The sequence below is a fragment of the Podarcis gaigeae genome, assembly GCF_964106915.1.
Source record: "Podarcis gaigeae genome assembly, chromosome: 17".
Taxonomy (NCBI): domain Eukaryota; kingdom Metazoa; phylum Chordata; class Lepidosauria; order Squamata; family Lacertidae; genus Podarcis; species Podarcis gaigeae.
In genome coordinates, this window is record NC_139694.1 from 23159648 (window position 1) to 23179251 (window position 19604).

Consider the following 19604-nt stretch of genomic DNA (forward strand, 5'->3'; position numbering starts at 1 on the left):
GTGTCTTTTCATGTATCGTTGAATGTGATTTAATGTGCCTTTTGCTATGTCTGTCTCACTGAAATGAGTCTGAATATATTCTTGCTGAGGTGCCCTTACTGAGATGTATCTCGTTCTTCACAAAGTGTATCTCTTTTAAAATGTATTTTCCTTACAAAATGTATTTGTGAATGTATCTTGACTGAAATGTTGTCTTATGCTGTACTTTTCTGAATGTATCCAAAATGTCATTTTGAAGAATGTAACAATCAAAGTATTTCAAAATGTAATTTGTATCCAAAAGGCTGCCCAAAACACTCTCCACCACACTGCCATCTACTGAGTCTGCAAATAATGCCACAAATACACACAAATACCTGCTCAAAATAAAGTAGTTTTATTTTCCAATAAGTATGCAAACATCAGACTCTCACACCCGTATTTATTACAACTACAACTCCCATCATCCCTGACCACTGGTCCTGCTAGCTGGGAATGATGGGAGTTGTAGTCCAAAAACAGCTGGAGACCCAAGTTTGGGAAACACAGCTTTAGGGGGGGGGGGAACTACTAGATGGTTCAACTAGTCTGTTGCCTTTATGACCATTTTGTACATCAAGAGCATTACGGACACACACCACTTTCTCCTCTGGCTTTGTTGAGCTGATTATTAATTGACTAACTCCTTTTAGCAGGCTACTTAATCAGTACATCAACAGAGGAAGGGTACTGATTAGAGAACATCTGAATATGTTCAATTTTATTGAGGTGGAGGGGGGATTTCTACATTGTCTATGAATTCTGCACAAGAAAATAACCGTAGGGGTTTGCTTCACCATTCTACAAAGCTTTTCTTTTCCCTGTGTGCAGCAGAGTCGCACGCAAGCTTCATGAATCAAGTGCATAGCAGCAGATCTTGTCTTCTTATCTATGCACAGCAAAATCTTAGTCGCATGCGTGAAGGAGTTGAATAAAGAGCAGTTGTGATCAAGGCTCAAGCTTCACACAGCATTGCCTTTATTTACAGACAGTAGCTGCGCAGTTTGCAGACTCCAGTGGAAGTCTAGTGTGGGGCGAAGGGACATTTTAGTCATTCCACATCTGCCTCTAGGCTGCTTCGAGCCCTGCAGCTCTAAGAAACCCATGCCCTCCTCTCTCCTGAAGTCCCAGGAACCACTAAAAAGTTTGTTCCCACCACAGGTGTCGATTCAGGTGACTCCTGCTTTTATTCCACCTTACCTTTTCCCAATTGGAGAAGTTGATATCACCTATACGGCAGTGGACAGAACAGGGAACCAGGCAAGCTGCACTTTCAGCATCAAAGTTATTGGTGAGTGCTATAGAAAAAAATATACACATTTAGGTGTATATAGTATGTTTCTGAGCACAATTCAAAGGGTTGGTCTGACCTTTAAAGCCCTAGATGGCCTCGGTCCACTATACCTGAAGGAGCATCTCCACCCCCATCATTCTGCCTGGACACTGAGGTCCAGCGCCAAGGGCCTTCTGGCAGTTCCCTCGCTGCGAGAAGCCAATAAGCGTATAGACAAAACTTTAAGATAAGCTACCTCAGAGAGATGACCTAGAGTCACCCATGGAACAGAGTTTGGGGATTTGTGTTGGGGGATGATCTGCGCCTACAGATCTGTACACAGAATCTGGCGATCATCCGGGTCGTCTTATGATCTTTGCCTAACAGGAAAAGGTCGATTTTCTGCTTTTCCGGGAGGTCAGCGAGCCTCACATGTAGGGGATCGATGGTCTCACTACGTGCCTCTTCATAAAAGGGACATCAAAAGAACAAGTGCTCTGGGCTTTCTATCTCCCCCAATGAACAGGCGCAAAGTCTCTGAGCATATGGGACTTTTTAAAAGGACCCTTCCAGGACCGGCGAGGGCAGAGCCGAGCTTCTGGCGAGCACTCTTTAGATCTTGTGTGGAGTGGGAAAATGTGTTCCATCTCTCCAGCACTGGGCTTACATGCCAGCCTTCCCTAAAACAAAGGAGCTCAGAGCGGCTTGGTAATACCACTGGAAAGCAAACGTTTCTCCTCTGATGTAGGGCATCCCCCCTCCTCTTCGCCGGGCATCATTGGCCTGATGTAAGGAGTTCTTGTGGCTCGGTTGGTAGGATTTTGTGCATAAGGCCTTGTGAGATTGCAGCGGGAAATAGGTGTGGATGTGGTTTCATGACTCGGTTGTGAGCCCCAGTCGTTTGATATGGAAAAGGAATCTGGAAGTGGTCTGTCTGCTTATGTTTGCAGAGAAAGCCCAATACTCCATTGCTATTAAAGCCCTCTTCTGATTCTTATCAGGCAAATAGTCTTATTAAACACACATGTCTGTAGTTGAAAGCTCGCATCAGTGAACTTCTGCCCCCCATTAATTTCATGCAGCTTCTTGCCAGTAGAAAAACGCAGCCATGGTCTGCTCAGTATCTGGCAGCGGAAAGCCAGTGGGGAACAGCTAAACGTCTACTTTAATGGAGTTTCAGTGACAGCTCTTCAAATGCATTTATTGTGGCCTTAAACATGATGTATCCATGCTGCATTTATTGATACAAAGTTATTTATGTTTCCTGTTCTAATGACTCATGTAGTCCACAGGGAGCTCTTATCTTAAACTTGCATGGCATCTCTGGGCTTGATTTGACGTTCTTGTTTAATTTTTTTTCTTTCTTTCTGCTCCCTTGTGATCAAATTTCCTTTTCTGCCTTTAAATTATTTAGACAACGAACCCCCAGTAATTGATAAGTGCAGATCCCCACCACCAATTCAGGGGGCTGAGAAGGAGTACAGAGTAACATGGGATGAACCACAGTTTTCAGATAACTCAGGTAAGCTGCTATGTTTGCGGAAGGGTGGGGAGGGAGTTCTCTTAAAAGAGAGAGAGAGTGTGTGAAAATGCCCCAAATAAATCATTTTGCAGACTTGTGTGATGGGGGTGGGCTAGTTTTGTTTACACTTGGATGTGATTTGGTCATTGGAGGAGCTTTCTAAATAAAATAATATCATGACAAGCATGAAGAAATGTAAGATCTCAAGATAAGGCTTTTAATATCTAGTACTAATTGATAGAGGGGACAAAGGTGGCGCTGTGGTCTAAAACACAGAGCCTCTTGGGCTTGCCAATCAGAAGGTTGGCAGTTCGAATCCCCGCGATGGGGTGAGCTCCTGTTGCTCGGTCCCTGCTTGCTCCTGCCAACCTAGCAGTTTGAAAGCACACCAGTGCAAGTAGATAAATAGGTACTGCACTGGCAGGAAGGTAGACAACATTTCCGTGCGCTGCTCTGGTTTCGGTGTTCTGTTGCGCCAGAAGTGGCTCAGTCATGCTGGCCACATGACCCAGAAAAACTGTCTGCGGACATATACCAGCTCCCCCAGCCTGTAAAGCGAGATGAGTGCCGCAACCCCAGAGTCATCTGCAGCTGGACTTAACTGTCAGGGGTCCTTTACCTTTACTTTTTTACTAATTGATAGAGAATGATTGCTGCCTTTATGTCATTTACTCTTGGCGCTTGTTAGCATGAGAATGGAAAATCTGGCATAATGGCTTGAATGCTAACTAGATCTCACCGGAGGCAGCAACTCTGGGGAAGAGTCCTGTTTGTGGGACACTCCCACCCTCTGAAAGTGTTGGGAGGCAGCTTTCCAAAATGCTCTTCCAAAATCTGCTCCAGAGGCTGAGGGAGCCTCCAGAGCAACATCAGAGGTGGTACAGGGGGCTGTAGAGAGAAGGGGGGGATTTGCTAATACAGTGGTACCTTGGGTTAAGTACTTAATTCATTTCAGAGGTCTGTTCTTAACCTGAAATAGTTCTTAACCTGAAGCACCACTTTAGCTAATGGGGCCTCCTGCTGCTGCCATGCCACTGGAGCCTGATTTCTGTTCTTATCCTGAAGCAAAGTTCTTAACCTGAAGCACTATTTCTGGGTTAGCGGAGTCTGTAACCTGAAGCATATGTAACCTGAAGCGTATGTAACCTGAGGTACCACTGTATTTCAGTTAGAATCGAATTTGCACAAAGAAGTGCCCACAGTCCCATTATGTTAAGCGTATGTAACCTGAAGCGTATGTAACCCAAGGTACCACTGTATTGCTTCCCTCCCCATTCTTCCACCAGGTTCATCTGTTGGGTTTTTGTCCCCATGTGTCAGTTGAAGGAGGCATTCTGTTTGCAACCACCTACAAGCCATTATAATTATATATTAGTTAACCTTTGGAATACATTCAAAGGGGTCCCCAAAACAGAGTAATAAACCATTCTTAAACAGTACATTCTCCCATTATTTTAATACGTATTTGCATGTTTTTCAATCAAATGACAAATAATCAATTATTATTATATTTTGTAAAGTGATGGTGCTATATTATTATCGTTATTGTTACACACCAGTTCTACTCAAATCACAAAGAATAGCATAGAAAACTGGGACTGGGACAATAAATGTCGTTTGGAAGAGTGAGAGAACGGGCCTTCTCTGTGGTGGCTCCTCATTTGTGGAATGCTCTCACCAGAGAGGCTTGCCTGGCGCATAAAGGCATGTAATGATGGTGCCAGACAAAAACATTCCTCTTTACCCAGGCCTATGGCTATTAAGTAATCTATGGCCTGTGAAAGTATGGGGGAGAGGACTGTTATTATTATGACTATTTTTTTATTAGGCTATCTGTCAGCATGCTTTTTATTATGTTTTTATCACTGATGTTCTCTTGTGTGTTTTTAATGTTTTACACCACCCTGGGATCTTTCAGTGAAGTGTGTTGTGTAAATAATAACAATAAAATATAATCCAGATAAAATAATATGTGAAACAATTTCTACCACTCTTCCTGACCGGGCTTATAGTCATATTCCCGCAATCCTACGCTGTTCTTACGAACAAAATTAATTAGAGACTTGATTATGCTACATTAAGCATTTGAAGAACATTCCCTCCAAAAACATTTTCCAACGTTTCATAGGACTCATTGGGATTTAGTAAAATCCGGTGGCATCGGGCTTCAAGCATTTAAAGCCCAGAACAATGGCTTTGGACTCAAGCTGGTAGGACTACGGTTTGTAGGCAGAAATAATGGACTGATGTCTTCTTCTTTTTTCCCCTCTGGCTTTTCTAGGTTTGGTCTTAACAATAACTAAAAGCCACTCATCTGGAGATCTTTTCCCCAAAGGAGAGACAGTGGTTCAGTATACTGCCAGTGACTCCTCAGGAAATAACAGGACCTGTGAGCTCCACATAGTCATCAGAGGTAGGTTTTGTTGGTGCTTACATTTAAAATGGCTTGCACAGTTTATGGGTATTTCCTGAAATTAATGGACTATGCAGAATTAGATAAATTAACAGGAAGGATTCGAAACCTGCGGGATCAGAGATTCTTAGAAGATTGGAGTAAATACATGAATTATTTGAAAAGCAATTGTAATTAACAGATTATGCTAGTAGAATTGCAAGATGTTCTGTAAGGAGGACTATTTGAAATATTGCAAGAAAGACTATGAGGAGAACTATTAGTTAAGGATAATTAAGAGTAATAGAGAAATTAAGAAATGCTGAATAAGTGATAAATAACAGAAAATCATCAGAGGTTGTTGACGGAAGTCTAAAATATTATATAAGATAAGAAGTTATGTTAAATGATTGTTGGAAAGGATATGTTTAAAAACCTAATAGAGATAGATAGATAGATAGATAGATAGATAGATAGATAGATGATAGATAGATAGATAGATAGATAGATAGATAGATAGATAGATGATAGATAGATAGAGATAGATAGATAGATAGATAGATAGATAGATAGATAGATAGATGATAGATAGATAGATAGATAGATAGATAGATAGATAGATAGAGATAGATAGATAGATAGATAGATAGATAGATAGATAGATAGATAGATAGATAGATAGATGATAGATAGATGATAGATAGATAGATGATAGATAGAGATAGATAGATAGATAGATAGATAGAGATAGATGATAGATGATGATAGATAGATGATAGATGATTGATAGATAGATAGATAGATGATAGATAGATAGATAGATAGATAGATAGATAGATAGATAGATAGATGATAGATAGATAGATAGATAGATGATAGATAGATATAGATGATGATAGATAGATAGATAGATAGATAGATGATAGATAGATAGATAGATGATAGATGATAGATAGAGATAGATAGATAGACAGATAGACAGATGATAGATAGATAGATAGATAGATAGATAGATAGATAGATAGATGATAGAAGATAGATAGATGATAGATAGATAGATAGATAGATAGATAGATAGATAGATAGATAGATAGATAGAGATAGATAGATAGATAGATAGATAGATAGATAGATAGATGATAGATAGTTTATGGGTATTTCCAAAAATTCCCCTCCTCTGAATTTCTCTTTTGTACTTAAGAGTTCCAGGTTTTCCATTGAATCTGTTGTTGTTGCTTTAATTTCTCGATTACATACAGAGCGCAGTCTGTCGTAATTTTAAGCTCCTTTGGTTAATTTGTGTTCTCTCTCCCCGATGAACAAAATAGCGATCTTGATGCCACCATACGTACAGCTATGCCAACATTTTTGTGTGGGGTGATTTGCCAATGTGCAGGCGTGCTTGTGCACATTGGTAAAACACTGCAGAAAAAGACTCTTGCTGCAATCATACATACAATTGCATCAAGATTCCTTTGTTGCTGTGTTTAGAAATGGGCACGCACCCATGGGTGCTATACAGGGGAAAGGAGAAAGATGAACTCTTAGGTTGTGGGAAATTTCACATGCTCCAGTTCCAGAATTGATTTTAGAAATTCTCCCAGGAGGAGAATTCAGGAGGAGTGGAACTGAGAAGAAGATCACAGAGCAATCAAAGTACAGAAGTTTGGGGTGGGGTCTGTACCACAGGCTCAATATCCAGAATAAAGGTGATTTGCATTTTTTAATGCCAAGAGGAAGCACGAGAGCCTTCCTTTATTGTTTTCTCTCTCTTTTTTCCTTCCCCAGGCTCTCCTTGTGAAATCCCCTTTACCCCAGTAAACGGGGATTTTATATGCACAGAAGATAAGACAGGAGTTAATTGCACATTACGCTGCATGGCTGGATATGACTTCACATCAGGTTCCAATGAAAATTACTATTGTGCCTACAAAGATGGTATCTGGAATCCACCGTATTCTACAGAATGGCCTGACTGTTCTCGTAAGGTTTATTATGTATTTTGATTTCCAAGGACCTAGTGTATTCTTTGTGTAGGTGATACAGGAACTGGGAACTGGGCATTATATGAAAAGAAACCTAGGCTTCATTCTGAAGTCCTGGTTCTAATAAAACCTACAAGCAACCACAGCTAGGATTGAGGTACTAATGGCTGAGGAATTGCTGGAATTATTTCTGTTTCCACAACGAAAAAGATGGTGCTGTGTTATTTAACAGAGATTCAGGGGCTGTTCCAGACCCCTGGGAGAGTTCTTATCTTCCCTTTCCTGCTAACCTCTTCAGTGACACACACAGGGGATGAACTGGATTAGACGTCTAGCTATTAAGCAAATACTGAAATGTCAGCAAAATACTTTCCTTCTTAATTGCTAAAATATGACTCCTAATTCAAAGCACGGTTATTTGGAATGTTGGGGGTTTTTTTATTATTATTATTATAACAAATACATTTAGCCACTTACTTCCTGCCAGGAGCGCAGGCAGTGTCATACTGGCCTGGTTTGCAAGTCATGGTAAACCAAATTTTGGTTTACCATGAGTGTGTGAACATGCTGACTCCCAGTGGAGACCCCATAACCAGCTTTTCTCTTCCCAGTCTTTTTAGGTCAGGGTTTGGCTTAGCATGCTATCCAGACATGGATTGAAGTTAAAGTCTCTTCTCCTTAACCTTGGCTCACAACCGTAAGGAAGAGGCCTTACCCAAGAGTTGGATGACATGCTAAGTCAAACCATGGATGCTACTCCTAAACAGCCCAAGAAGGAACAAAGTGGTCATGATTTCCTTCTCAGGCGCCAACCATGTTTGGACTAAGTCATGGTTTAGCTTAGTGTGTCATGTGAACATGCCAAAGCATGTGATTGGAATGCAATCGTACCTTGAATGGAATCCATTCTGGAAGTCCGTTTGACTTCTAAAATATTCAGAAACCAAAGCATGGCTTCTGATTGGCTGCAGGAAGCTCCTGCAGCCCATCGGAAGCCTTGCGAGATGTTCGGCTTCTGAAAATTGTTCAGAAAACCGGAATATTCACTTCCGGGTTTTAATCATTCGGGAGCCAAGGCGTTCAAGATCCAAGGTACGGCTGTAATTCTTACATACTTGCTGATAGTAGTCAGATACAAGTTATTCATTATAACTAGTTTCTTCACTTATTTAATAAGTACTTATTTAAAGTAAACTTTTCTCATGTTATGGGAGAGGGCCTTCTTGGTGGTGGCTGCTTCCAGTCTCCGGAACTCCCTCCCTGGAGAAACTAGACGGGCTCCCACCTTTTTGTCCTTCCATTGGCAGGTGAAGACATTATTGTTCCAACAGGCTTTTAACTGAGCCTAGGACTTGCCGATCGGAAGGTTGGCGGTTTGAATCACCGCAACGGGGTGAGCTCCCGTTGCTCGGTCCCTGCTCCTGCCCACCTAGCAGTTCGAAAGCACGTCAAAGTGCAAGTAGATAAATAGGTACTGCTCTGGCGGGAAGGTAAACAGTGTTTCCGTGCGCTGCTCTGGTTTGCCAAAAACGGCTTTGTCATGCTGGCCACATGACCTGGAAGCTGTACGCCGGTTCCCTTGGCCAATAAAGTGAGATGAGTGCCGCAACCCCAGAGTTGGCCACGACTGGACCTAATGGTCAGGGGTCCCTTTACCTTTACCTTTAATGAAAGGGCTGGTGTTGTGCTGTTTACATTTTAATTATTTGTATGTTTTAAGCAGGTTTTATATGTGCATGTAGTTTTAATTCTATTAATGTTTATTTGTTTTTTAATGTCTCTCCCACCAAACTTTTAGCAATTCTTGGTTTTATCTGTAAGCCACCATTGGGAGGAAAGTGGGGGTATAAATAAATATAATCATCTTAACTGACTTATCATTTTTAAAAAATCTCTTTTGTACACTGCTTGGAAGCGGTATATGAATCGTTTAAATAAGCGAAGATTCCTCCCGTACTTTTTTTTTTCAGTGAATCGCTTGGCAAACCATGGTTTCAAATCCTTTGAGATGCTGTACAAAGCAACGCGATGTGATGACAGCAACCTTCTTAAAAATTTCGGGGACGCTTTTCAGAGCGCGCTTGGTAAAATGGTGGGTTAGTAATGCACCATCTTTTTAAAAGTAATTATTATCATTTCATGAATTGAATTGCTTGCCCTCAAAATGTTGAGCATACAATATGTACAGCAGAGCGACAATATTTAATTTCAGGAGTAAATTTTCTATAGCTCAAAATATTGTCTAATAATTGCAGTACTTTGTACCGTTTGAATAAGATGCGTATATATTCTTAAACCAAGCCTGTTTCCTACCTTTCGGTTTATGAAAGCTATTGGCTGATGGAACAGTTATTTCTTATTTGGAAAATAATATTTAAATTGGGTAATGGCTGGGAAGTTAAAGCTTTGTATCTAAAGAAGTACGTTAAATTAAGAGGTAGATTTTAGCATTGCACTGTTATGCATTGTTCTGTCCATGCAAAGCACTACAGTTTGCCAGATGGAATGTGCTATTCTGGGGAGTTCTCTCAATTCCCCCAGAGGCAATTTTGGGGGGCACTGGGGGAGGAGAGGGGGAATGTCCCCTTGGCAAGTAGAAGTCCTTGCACAGGACTTCGACTTACAGAAATAATCAGGCAGTTTCCTGCCCAGTGTTTTCACTGTTACTCTTAAATCTTGGCTCATAGGTTCCATCGTTTTGCAATGATGTCGATGACATTGACTGCAGACTGGAGGATCTGCCACAGAAACATTGCTTAGAATATAATTATGACTATGAAAATGGCTTTGCAATTGGTAAGTGAATTATTTTGCTGCTCACTAGCTCTAAACCTCCTAGATAGCCTAAATAAGAAGGGAACATTCAGCTGATCCATCTAGCAATTCTCGATTTTGGTCTAACTATCAAATCATTGCAAACACATGTTTGAGCCCTGGACAAAGAAAAGTGAGTTTGGGTTTGGGGGGGGGGGTGCTGTTTGCAGATAGGATTCAGAGTAGAGAACTTTTCCTTCATTCTAAATTCCCATTTTCCTTCTTGTTTTGAAAGAACAATTATGGCTCTCTGTGAAATTCATTTTAGTATAATGTGCAGCAAGCATTGCCTAATATATATATATATACCCCACCCATCTGGCTGGGCTTCCCCAGCCGCTCTGGGTGGCACCCAACAAAATATTAAAAATACAATAAAGCATCAAATATTAAAAACTTCCCTAAACAGGGCTGCCTTGAGGTGTCTTCTAAAACACAGATACAGTGGTATCTTGGTTTATGTACTTAATCCGTTACGGAAGTCCGTTCTTAAAACGAAGACATTCTTAAACCGAAGTGCGCTTTCCCTAATGAGGCCTCCCGCCGCCGGTGCCCTTCCACCATTTGGCTTCCGTTCGTAGACGGTTTTGCAGAGTTCATATACCGAATAGTTCGTTAACAGGGCTGTTCTTAAACCGAGGTACCACTGTAGTTGTTTATTTCCTTGACATCTTATGGGAGGGTGTTCCACACAGCGGGCGCCACTACCAAGAAGGCCCTCTGCCTCGTTCTCTACCTCTGCTGGATACATGTTCCGAAGTCAAGTCAGATTTCTACATGCAGTGAGGTCTTTTTATTTTCTTCTTTCAGCGATTTAGCAATGCTTCATTCGTGTGTGTGTGTTGGCATCCTTGGGAGTTGTTGCTCTATTATCATTGTGATATTTCCTCTTCATACTAATGACTGCCAGGTCCTGGTGGCTGGGGTGGAGCAAATCGGCTAGATTATTCGTACGATGATTTCCTCGAGGCAGTTCCTGAAGAAGAGAAACCTAACCCACTATCTGGTTCGGTGAATGTGGCACACTCCCGGGTCAAAAGGCACAAAAAAATGAATGTGCCTACATCAGACCACAAAATAAAGTTGGTTTTTAATATAACTGGTAAGGAAAACCCTCTTTTTTTCATTATTGTATAAAATATTGTTTATTGGGTGTAATATTTCATACTGTGCCTGGTATAAAAACAAGAGATTTTCGAGTGAGTTTTAAGAGTGGCTTTTCCTTTTGCCGTGATATTCAGGAGCGGTGTCTAACAATCTGCATATTTGCATTATTATTATTTATACTCTCCTGCTCTGACTTATGGTGTTGCGGGAGCCTTTGTGTCCCTGTGTGAGGTTTGTTTGTTTTTGTTTTCTCCCTAATCCCAGCTAGTGTACCATTGCCTGATGAACGAAATGATACACTGGAATCGGAGAACCAACAGCGCCTTCTAAAAACTCTAGAGACTATCACAAACAGGCTGAAAAGAACTCTCAGTAAGGATCCAATGTATTCTTTTCAGTTTTCTTCTGAACTGCTCGTAGCGGACGCCAACTCACTAGAAGCTGAAAAGGCCTTCCTGTTTTGCAGGCCAGGCTCTGTCCTAAGAGGCCGGATGTGTGGTAAGCAAAATTCAGCTTTTTCTTGTCTTTAGTTGCAGTAAATAAAAGAAAGGTTACTGCTTTCGAAGGAGAACTGAGAAAGCATGATAGAATCTTAACAGGTGGCAAAGTTTTCAATAACGCTGTTCCATTCCCAATTTCTACTGTAAAAGAAAAAATGTGAAAGAGGCAAATTTTCTTTGTGTGATTGCAAACATTATATTACAACAAATGAAGTCTTCTTGCAAGTTCAAACCTTAAAGGCCTTCAGCTGCTTCAATTCCGCAGTTTATGATCTCATCTCTTCTAGCACACACCCATATATTAGTCCAAATTAAACTATAATTAACAGGAGAACCTCTGCTTCTTCATGGCGGCATTGGGGGGCTATTGGCAGGTAAAGTGCTTTTTCACTCAGTGCCTCCCTGCCTCCCACATTCTATGCTGGAGCGAGAGCCAGGTACTGAGACAAACTGCGAGTGGAGCCCATTCCCCCCTGTCCCTGTGGGGGGCGGGACTTGCAAGGATAATTATCAATCATAATTCACAAGCACAATTCAAAGTGTTGGTGCTGACTTTTAAAGCCTTAAACGGCCTCAGCCCAGTACAGTGGTGCCCCGCAAGACGAATGCCTCGCAAGACGGAAAACCCACAAGGCGAAAGGGTTTTCCGTTTGCGAGTTGCTTCGCAAGACAAATTTCCCTATGGGCTTGCTTCGCAAGAAGAAAGCCCATAGGGAAATCTCCGGGGACCTTTTTTAAATGCTGGCGGTGGGGAGCATAGCCTCCGCTGTCCCGGGGCGATCTTAAAATGCTGGCGAGTGGCAGCGAAGCCTTTGCTGCTGCCCGCCTGCATTTTAAAAAACCCCGGGACAGCGGAGGACTTCTCTGCTGTCCCGGGGCGATTTAAAAGCCCCCGGGAAGGCAGGCAGGGGGGGACAAAGACTTTTGCCCCCCGCCAGCCTTCAGAAGAGGTCCTGGACCTCTTCTGAAGGCTGGCGGGGGCCGAAAGTCTTTGCTCCCCCCCGCCGGCCTTCAAAAGCCGTCCAGGATAGCGGAGAAACACGCTGCGTTTCTCCACTCTCCCGGGAAGGCAGGCAGGGGGGAGCAAAGACTTTCACCCCCCGCCGGCCTTCAGAAGAGGTCCCGGGGGTTTTTTAAATGCTGGTGGGCGGCAGCGAAGGCTTCGCTGCCTCCCACCAGCATTTTAAGATCGCCCCGGACAGCAGAGAAGTCCTCCGCTGTCCCGGGGTTTTTTAAAATGCTGGGGGTGGGAAGAAAAGCCCTTGTCCCCCCCCCAGCCTTCAGAAGAGGTTGGGGGACAGACTGTCCCTGGACCTGGTCTGAAGGCGGTTTCCATAGGAACGCATTGATTGATTTTCAATGCATTCCTATGGGAAACCGTGCTTCGCAAGACGAAAAACTCGCAAGACGAAAAAACTTGCGGAACAAATTAATTTCGTCTTGCGAGGCACCACTGTATACCTGAAGGAGCGTCTCCACCCCCATCATTCAGCCCAGACACTGAGCTGGCGGTACCCTCACTTCGAGAAGTGAGGTTGCAGGGAACCAGGCAGAGGGCCTTCTTGGTGGCGGCGCCCACCTTGTGGAATGCCCTCCCATCAGATATCAAGGAAATAAACAACTATCCAACTTTTAGAAGACATCTGAAGGCAGCCCTGTTTAGGGAAGTTTTTAATGTTTGAAATGTTATTCTATTTTTAATGTTCTGTTGAAAGCTGCCCAGAGTAGCTGGGGAAACCCCGCCAGATGGGGGGGGGGTAGAAATAATAAATTATTATTATATTAATATTATCAATCATCCTTGTTTTTTCTTTGCCAACAATGTCCCGTTGTCGTGGGAGCTGCTTCCATTTTAAGGCAGACCAGAATCGGAAGCCTGATTGCAAACATTATATTATCTGTTTTGTGGTGCGTTCAAAGATCAGCTGAAATGGATGAGTTAATTCATCCTTCAGCCAAATTAATACGGCTTTTCTGCAGGTAGGAAATGTTTGAACGGAGGAGCATTCAGCTATGTGAAACCTGCTGGTGTAGTTCAGACACAGGTTTTGCCTTGCCTTCTGTTGCTTGTGAGAACTGGGCTGTGGTCAACAGCTTCCGTAGACAAAGATCTTCATTACATTTTCCATGCATAACTTTTATTTTGTCTGGTTAAATCACAGTTAACTGCCCTCTGGGGACTTATTACTCCCTGGAACACCATGCATGTGAAAGCTGCTGGATTGGTTCGTACCAAGATGAGGAAGGGCAACTGGAATGTAAGAACTGCCCTTCTGCAAGCTACACTGAATATCTCCATGCCAGAAGCATATCAGAATGTAAAGGTGAGAGGTTAGCAATCATATAATACCTTTTTAAAAAAGCAACTAAAGATGTAAGTTTTTCATTTAGACACTGCAAAAAATTGCTTTTGAAATATTTTAACAATATTTAGAATTTATTTTAAACAGTTGTGGAGACCAGAACTAAATATTTAAAATAAAAGTCTAGTTTGTGGTTTTTTGTTGTTGTTTTAGAATTGTGGAAAAATAGAGGAAGGGGAAATTGCAAAGCTAATATTAAAAGTTCAGCCTCTGGCTGGGTAGAAACCTATTTCTTAATCAGGACTGTCTTTCAACCAAATGACTCGAAGGCAGTTCACAACCCTGAGTGATATTCAGCATGATGTGAGTAGCAGTTCACTCGTACGACAGGACTTCCTCGTCCTCTCCAACCATGCACCTTTCTGAAAGGTTCCCCCAACACTTTGGGATGGGCCACACAAGGCCTACAAGGAGGAAGAGAGGGAGAAGTCCTTTTGCACCAGCGGAAGTCCATTTCAGGTAGCCACAGTTGAATATCACACAATAAAAAATGGCAATAAAACCAACAAAATCAGTAGATCGGGCACGAAACAAGAAACCAGCAGTAAGAACAGCAGGTTAAAACAATTACAACTCAAAACCTCAACACAAGTAGTTCTCAAGCTTTTGTCTTTCCCTCAGCTGTTGATCCAATGCAACTGTTATTATACTGTAATTGGTGTGTTTGGCTGAAAAGACCAATCACCAAATGGACTTCTTTTTTCTGTGGGCTTCACATTTTGCCTAACTGCTCAGCACTCACAATAAGTGCAGTTTGTGTTCTTGGCAGATGCTCCGTGCTAATTGCATTTTGCAAGCAGTTGTGGTGCGCAGATTCTTTGGGCTTGTAAGTGGCGAGTTACATTGTGTTTTAGAGGTTATTCTGCCTTTGGTTCCTTGGGTTATTGGCTGTTGTCCTTGATGCATATTTGAAGCTAGATATTGCTTAATTCTGGTGTATTGTTCTTCCCTAATTAGCTGAGTGCAAACCGGGAACCTATTCTCCAAATGGCCTTGAGATCTGCGAATCATGTCCTCTTGGCAAATATCAGCCTGTAACTGGATCTAAGCACTGCATTCCTTGTCCAGAAAGCATGTCAACAGTCAAAAGAGGAGCTGTGGATATATCAGCATGTGGAGGTTTGCGAAATTCAAATTCCGGGAAATGGCATGTTGCTAAACCCTATGCAGTACAACTTTCCTGATCTCTGAATAACTGGAATATTTTTGAGTAGCAGCATCCGTTGTATCTTTCTTTTATACTCTGCTTATCAATCCTTTAACTTTATGAAAAAAGGAAAAGACAAGGTTGAACTGAACCCATGGCTTTGAGGTACAGAAATAATGTCATTGGGGACAATTTTCCTCCATTGACAAATATTCCATAGTGATTTCTAATAGTTAACACCGGTACTATCACAGATCACTCCTGTGCATCCCAGATGTCTTTATTCACTTTTTACATTTAAAAAAACAAATGCAACTTGGGGGAAACTTAGCATTTCATATATGCTAAGTCCTGCACAAATCATGACTCATCACCCAAGTCAGGTAACCAATTAGGAGTCTGATCTGCCTCCTGTTTTTGCAGCCTAGGTCTCAGCAGAAGTTAATAAAAGGTGCCAGATGTCTAGTCTGGCCTTGAATTCTCAATATCCTCCTCTTCTTCCTTCTTGAGAAAAAGGGTCTCCAGTATTTTGTGTAAAAAACAACAACTATTTACAAAGACAGTACAGTGGTACCTCTGGTTGCGAACGGGATCCGTTCTGGGGGCCCATTCACAACATGAAAAGAGCACAACCCACAGTGGCATGTCTGCGCACACACGGGTTGCGATTCGCCACTTCTGCGCATGCGCATGACATCATTTTGCGTTTCTGCACATGCGCGAGCGTCAAAACCTGGAAGTAACCCTTTCCGGTACTTCCGGGTCGCCGCGGGACATAACCTGAAAAGAATGTAACATGAAGCAAACGTAACAAGAGGTATGACTTTATAGTAGTCGTTGAAATAGGTTTTTGTTTTCACTTTGCAGTACCTTGTCCATCTGGAGAATTCTCTCGCTCTGGTTTAATGCCCTGCCACCCTTGTCCCAGAGATTATTATCAGCCTGACCCCGGAAAGTCCTATTGCCTGTCTTGCCCATTTTATGGGACTACTACCGTGATCGGCGCCAGGTCTATAACGGACTGTTCAAGTAAGTTATTTTCTTTGAAGAATATGAAAAATCGGCAGTAGGGTTAATGGTCAAAGTTACATAGCAGTTGTTAGGCATTCTAGGTCAAGACTTGCCAAAAGAGAGACAGAAACTCTTTATGTATGCTACAACTGCGGCTAGGATACTGCTAGCCCAAAGATGGAAGAGTGATAGAGTACCAACAAAAGAATGGCAAGAAAAACTAATGGAATACGCCAAAATGGCAAAACTAACTGAAAAAATACGAGACAAGGACAATAGAGACTTTGGGAGAGATTGGGAACCATTTATGATATACCTACAGAAATACTGTAAAGAAGTGAACTCACTAGCAGGTTTTGAGTAAACACTTACAATCAACAAAATTAATATATTTACAAAGATGCTGTAAAATATATGGAAATGTAATGGTTATAGGGGTTGCTCGTGTGTAAGTTGCCGCCACTCCTGGCTAGGTTGCCTGGTTAAACCTTTTCTGTCTGGACAGCCCTTCACTTCGTGGCTGTTTCAGTCGCTAGCAGAATCCGTCAGTGGGCGTTTCTTGAACCTCTTCCAGCAAAGAAGTTCTTTGACGCCAAGTCTCCGCCTACTCTCCCTGCGCAGAAGTCTTCTGCGCAGGGTGGGTGTGGGCAGCGGAGGACCCGTGCTCTCCCCGCTGGTGCCCCTCGCCGATTCCCCCATCTGCCCCCCTTTATCCCTGGTGTTATGCTGATTTCCTTCCCCAGCCGATGAGCTGCCTCTCTCCCTTCTGGGCCCTTCTCCAACATCGCTTTGGAGCCTTGCCTCCGTCTCTAGCTCCGATGGCAGTTCCCTGACAGGAAAGTATAACAACATTACAGGTTTAAGACATTAAAATTTAAGATATATCAAAGAATGCAGGAGAAGACATTAAAAATAAACCAGAAGACGAAGTTGAGGGAAGTCGTATTTTTATTATATGATGTGATAATTGGATGTTTCAAATATAAAATCTAATAAAAAAAATCTTTTTAAAAAAGTTACATAGCAACATGTTACATAGTTACATAGCAACTAATGGTTGCTTCCAAGGAAAAGCTTGTTGCTGCCTTTGCTGTCTTCTCATAGCAAGAAACGCTGTGTCACACTATGTGGAATGTTTCATCAGCAGGGTTTCTGCTAATGGGACTTCTTGCGTGAATCCCTCCCACTGTACCCAGCACATAGACTGGGCACTAGCAAATTCAGTTGTCCCACCATCCCGAAGGCCAAACAATCAGGTTTCTGGTTTGATAAGCTGGTCTCAAAAGTTGCAGCCTGTTTTCTTTCATGTGTGCTGGCGTTCCTTTTGTTCCTCCTATTCTCACTGCTACAAACATGGTCCATACATTCGCTGACATTCATCTGCGGTGGGCCTAAATATTTAAGAAAGATACTCAATTCAGTGATTTAATGCGTAGAACTAGAGCAGGGTTTTCAAAACTTGGGTCTCCAGCTCTTTTTTGAACTACAACTCCCATATTCCCTAGCTAACTGAATCAGTGGTCAGGGATGATGGGAATTGTAGTCCCAAAACAGCAGGAGACCCAAGTTTGGGAAACCCTGAACTAGGGTCAGGTTTACTGAGAAATCTAGTGGGAATTAAGACAGTTAAAAGACCTATAGTACTGACATGGTCGCTTCTTCCTTAGACATTGCCAAAGCTTTCTAGTGGAACAAGACCTGAAGACTGGTGTTAGCTCTCTAAGAACAAAGTTGCTGAGATGTTCAAACTGAAACGTTAGTGGGAGTTCGGGTCAAACTAGATGTGTTAGCAGCCGACCCAAGTGTTTAACAAGTCTCCCCCCCCCCCCCGAAAACACATGGGGTGAGGGAAAGAGGCACGCAAGTGACAACAGAAACCTTTCTCCATCCTTAGCTTGCCTCCAGAAAGATGCTATAATGGTAAAGGTAAAGGGACCCCTGACCATTAGGTCCAGTTGTGACCGACTCTGGGGTTGCGGCGCTCATCTCGCTTTATTGGCCGAGGGAGCCGGTGTACAGCTTCCGGGTCATGTAGCCAGCATGACTAAGCCACTTCTGGCAAACCAGAACCACGTACGGAAACGCTGTTTACTGTCCCGCCGGAGCGGTACCTATTTATCTACCTGTACTTTGATGTGCTTTCGAACTGCTAGGTTGACAGGAGATGGGACCGAACAACAGGAGCTCACCCCGTTGCGGGGATTCGAACCGCCAACCTTCTGATCAGCAAGTCCTAGGCTCTGTGGTTTAACCCACAGCGCCACTTGCGTGCCATATAGAAAGATGCTAGCCTGCAAGAAAAGTGTTTGTGGAGAAGTGAGCGGCTAGTGTAAGGATGGGTGAGAATTCTGTTAAGTCCACATATTCAAGCAAACAAAAACAAGACAGAACGGACTTGGCAATGAAGAACTGACAGAGATCATAAATAAAATTATCTAGCTGTATGTGTGGCAAGAAGCCGTCACATCTTGTGTGGCCCTAAACAACCAATGGTTCCATGCTCAAAGACAACAGAGTCTAGCTGAGGCACACATTTGTGGTTGTCAGGTTCACATGCTTCAATTGACCCTGTAATTGAATAGATCTATCTATATCTGCACAAATCAAGGTTGATTCTTTTTCCATTGCTGTATCATTGATTATGTCACAACCTTGACTCAGAGGACCTTGTCAGTGGAATTTTTACAGTTGCTTTCATTCAATCCTATTTAGGTTTTGGCTCTACTTTCTCTGCGGCAGAAGAGAGTGTAGCACTGCCAGTCTCCCCAGAAAACATCAGCAACAAATTCCAAATCAGCAGCCAGGCAAGAACAAACGTCATAATTGTCTAAAGTTAGCATTAGTATTAAAAAATGAAAACATCTTGCATGCATTCAGTATTTGTCTCTTGTAATATTATTGTTCTGTATTTCATTTCTGTCCCACCTTTCCCCCCAAGGAGCTAAAGGAAATAATATACCTTAAATTTTACTCCGTTGCATGTTTGACATGTGGCTTCTAAATTGCTTTGGAGCGGGGGTTTCTTGAAAAGTAGGATACGAATCTATAAATAAGAATAAAATATAAATACAATACAATACATGTCTCTTTCCCCTTTTATCCTCACTACAACTCTGAGATAGGTCAGACTGAGAGACAGGGTGTTATGTACTGAAGTTCTCACCCTGGGCCAGCAGGGGGATACTGTAGATAGTTTTCACTCAGGTCCACATATGCAAATAAGGGATTGAAAGTGATGTTCAGTGATTGGATAGTTACAGAAAATGGTTACTGTTGCGTTCTAGTGGAGCTCTATATATGCAGGCTAGCTGAACCCTTCAGTTCAGTTCTGTTCTGGCCTGTGAATAAACAACAGCTGTTTGAATAATCGCTGTGTCGTCTGATATGTTCCCCCACAACTTAACACAGTGAGTGGCCTACAGTTACCCAGTGAGATTCATGGCTAAGTGTAGTTTTGAACCCGAGTCTCACC

The 19604-nt window shown here is 42.4% G+C and overlaps 1 protein-coding gene across 1 annotated transcript in view; it reads left to right on the forward strand.

Moving 5' to 3' along the window:
* The window catches only part of SVEP1 (sushi, von Willebrand factor type A, EGF and pentraxin domain containing 1), a 129208-nt gene that overhangs the window by 46145 nt on the left and 63459 nt on the right, over positions 1–19604 (forward strand). Inside the window, 12 exon segments of the mRNA XM_083720053.1 lie at positions 1180–1309; positions 2706–2813; positions 5095–5226; positions 6994–7188; positions 9161–9282; positions 9878–9986; positions 10915–11106; positions 11376–11609; positions 13774–13935; positions 14932–15093; positions 15989–16150; positions 18845–18957. Coding sequence (XP_083576179.1) covers positions 1180–1309; positions 2706–2813; positions 5095–5226; positions 6994–7188; positions 9161–9282; positions 9878–9986; positions 10915–11106; positions 11376–11609; positions 13774–13935; positions 14932–15093; positions 15989–16150; positions 18845–18957 — 1821 coding nt within the window.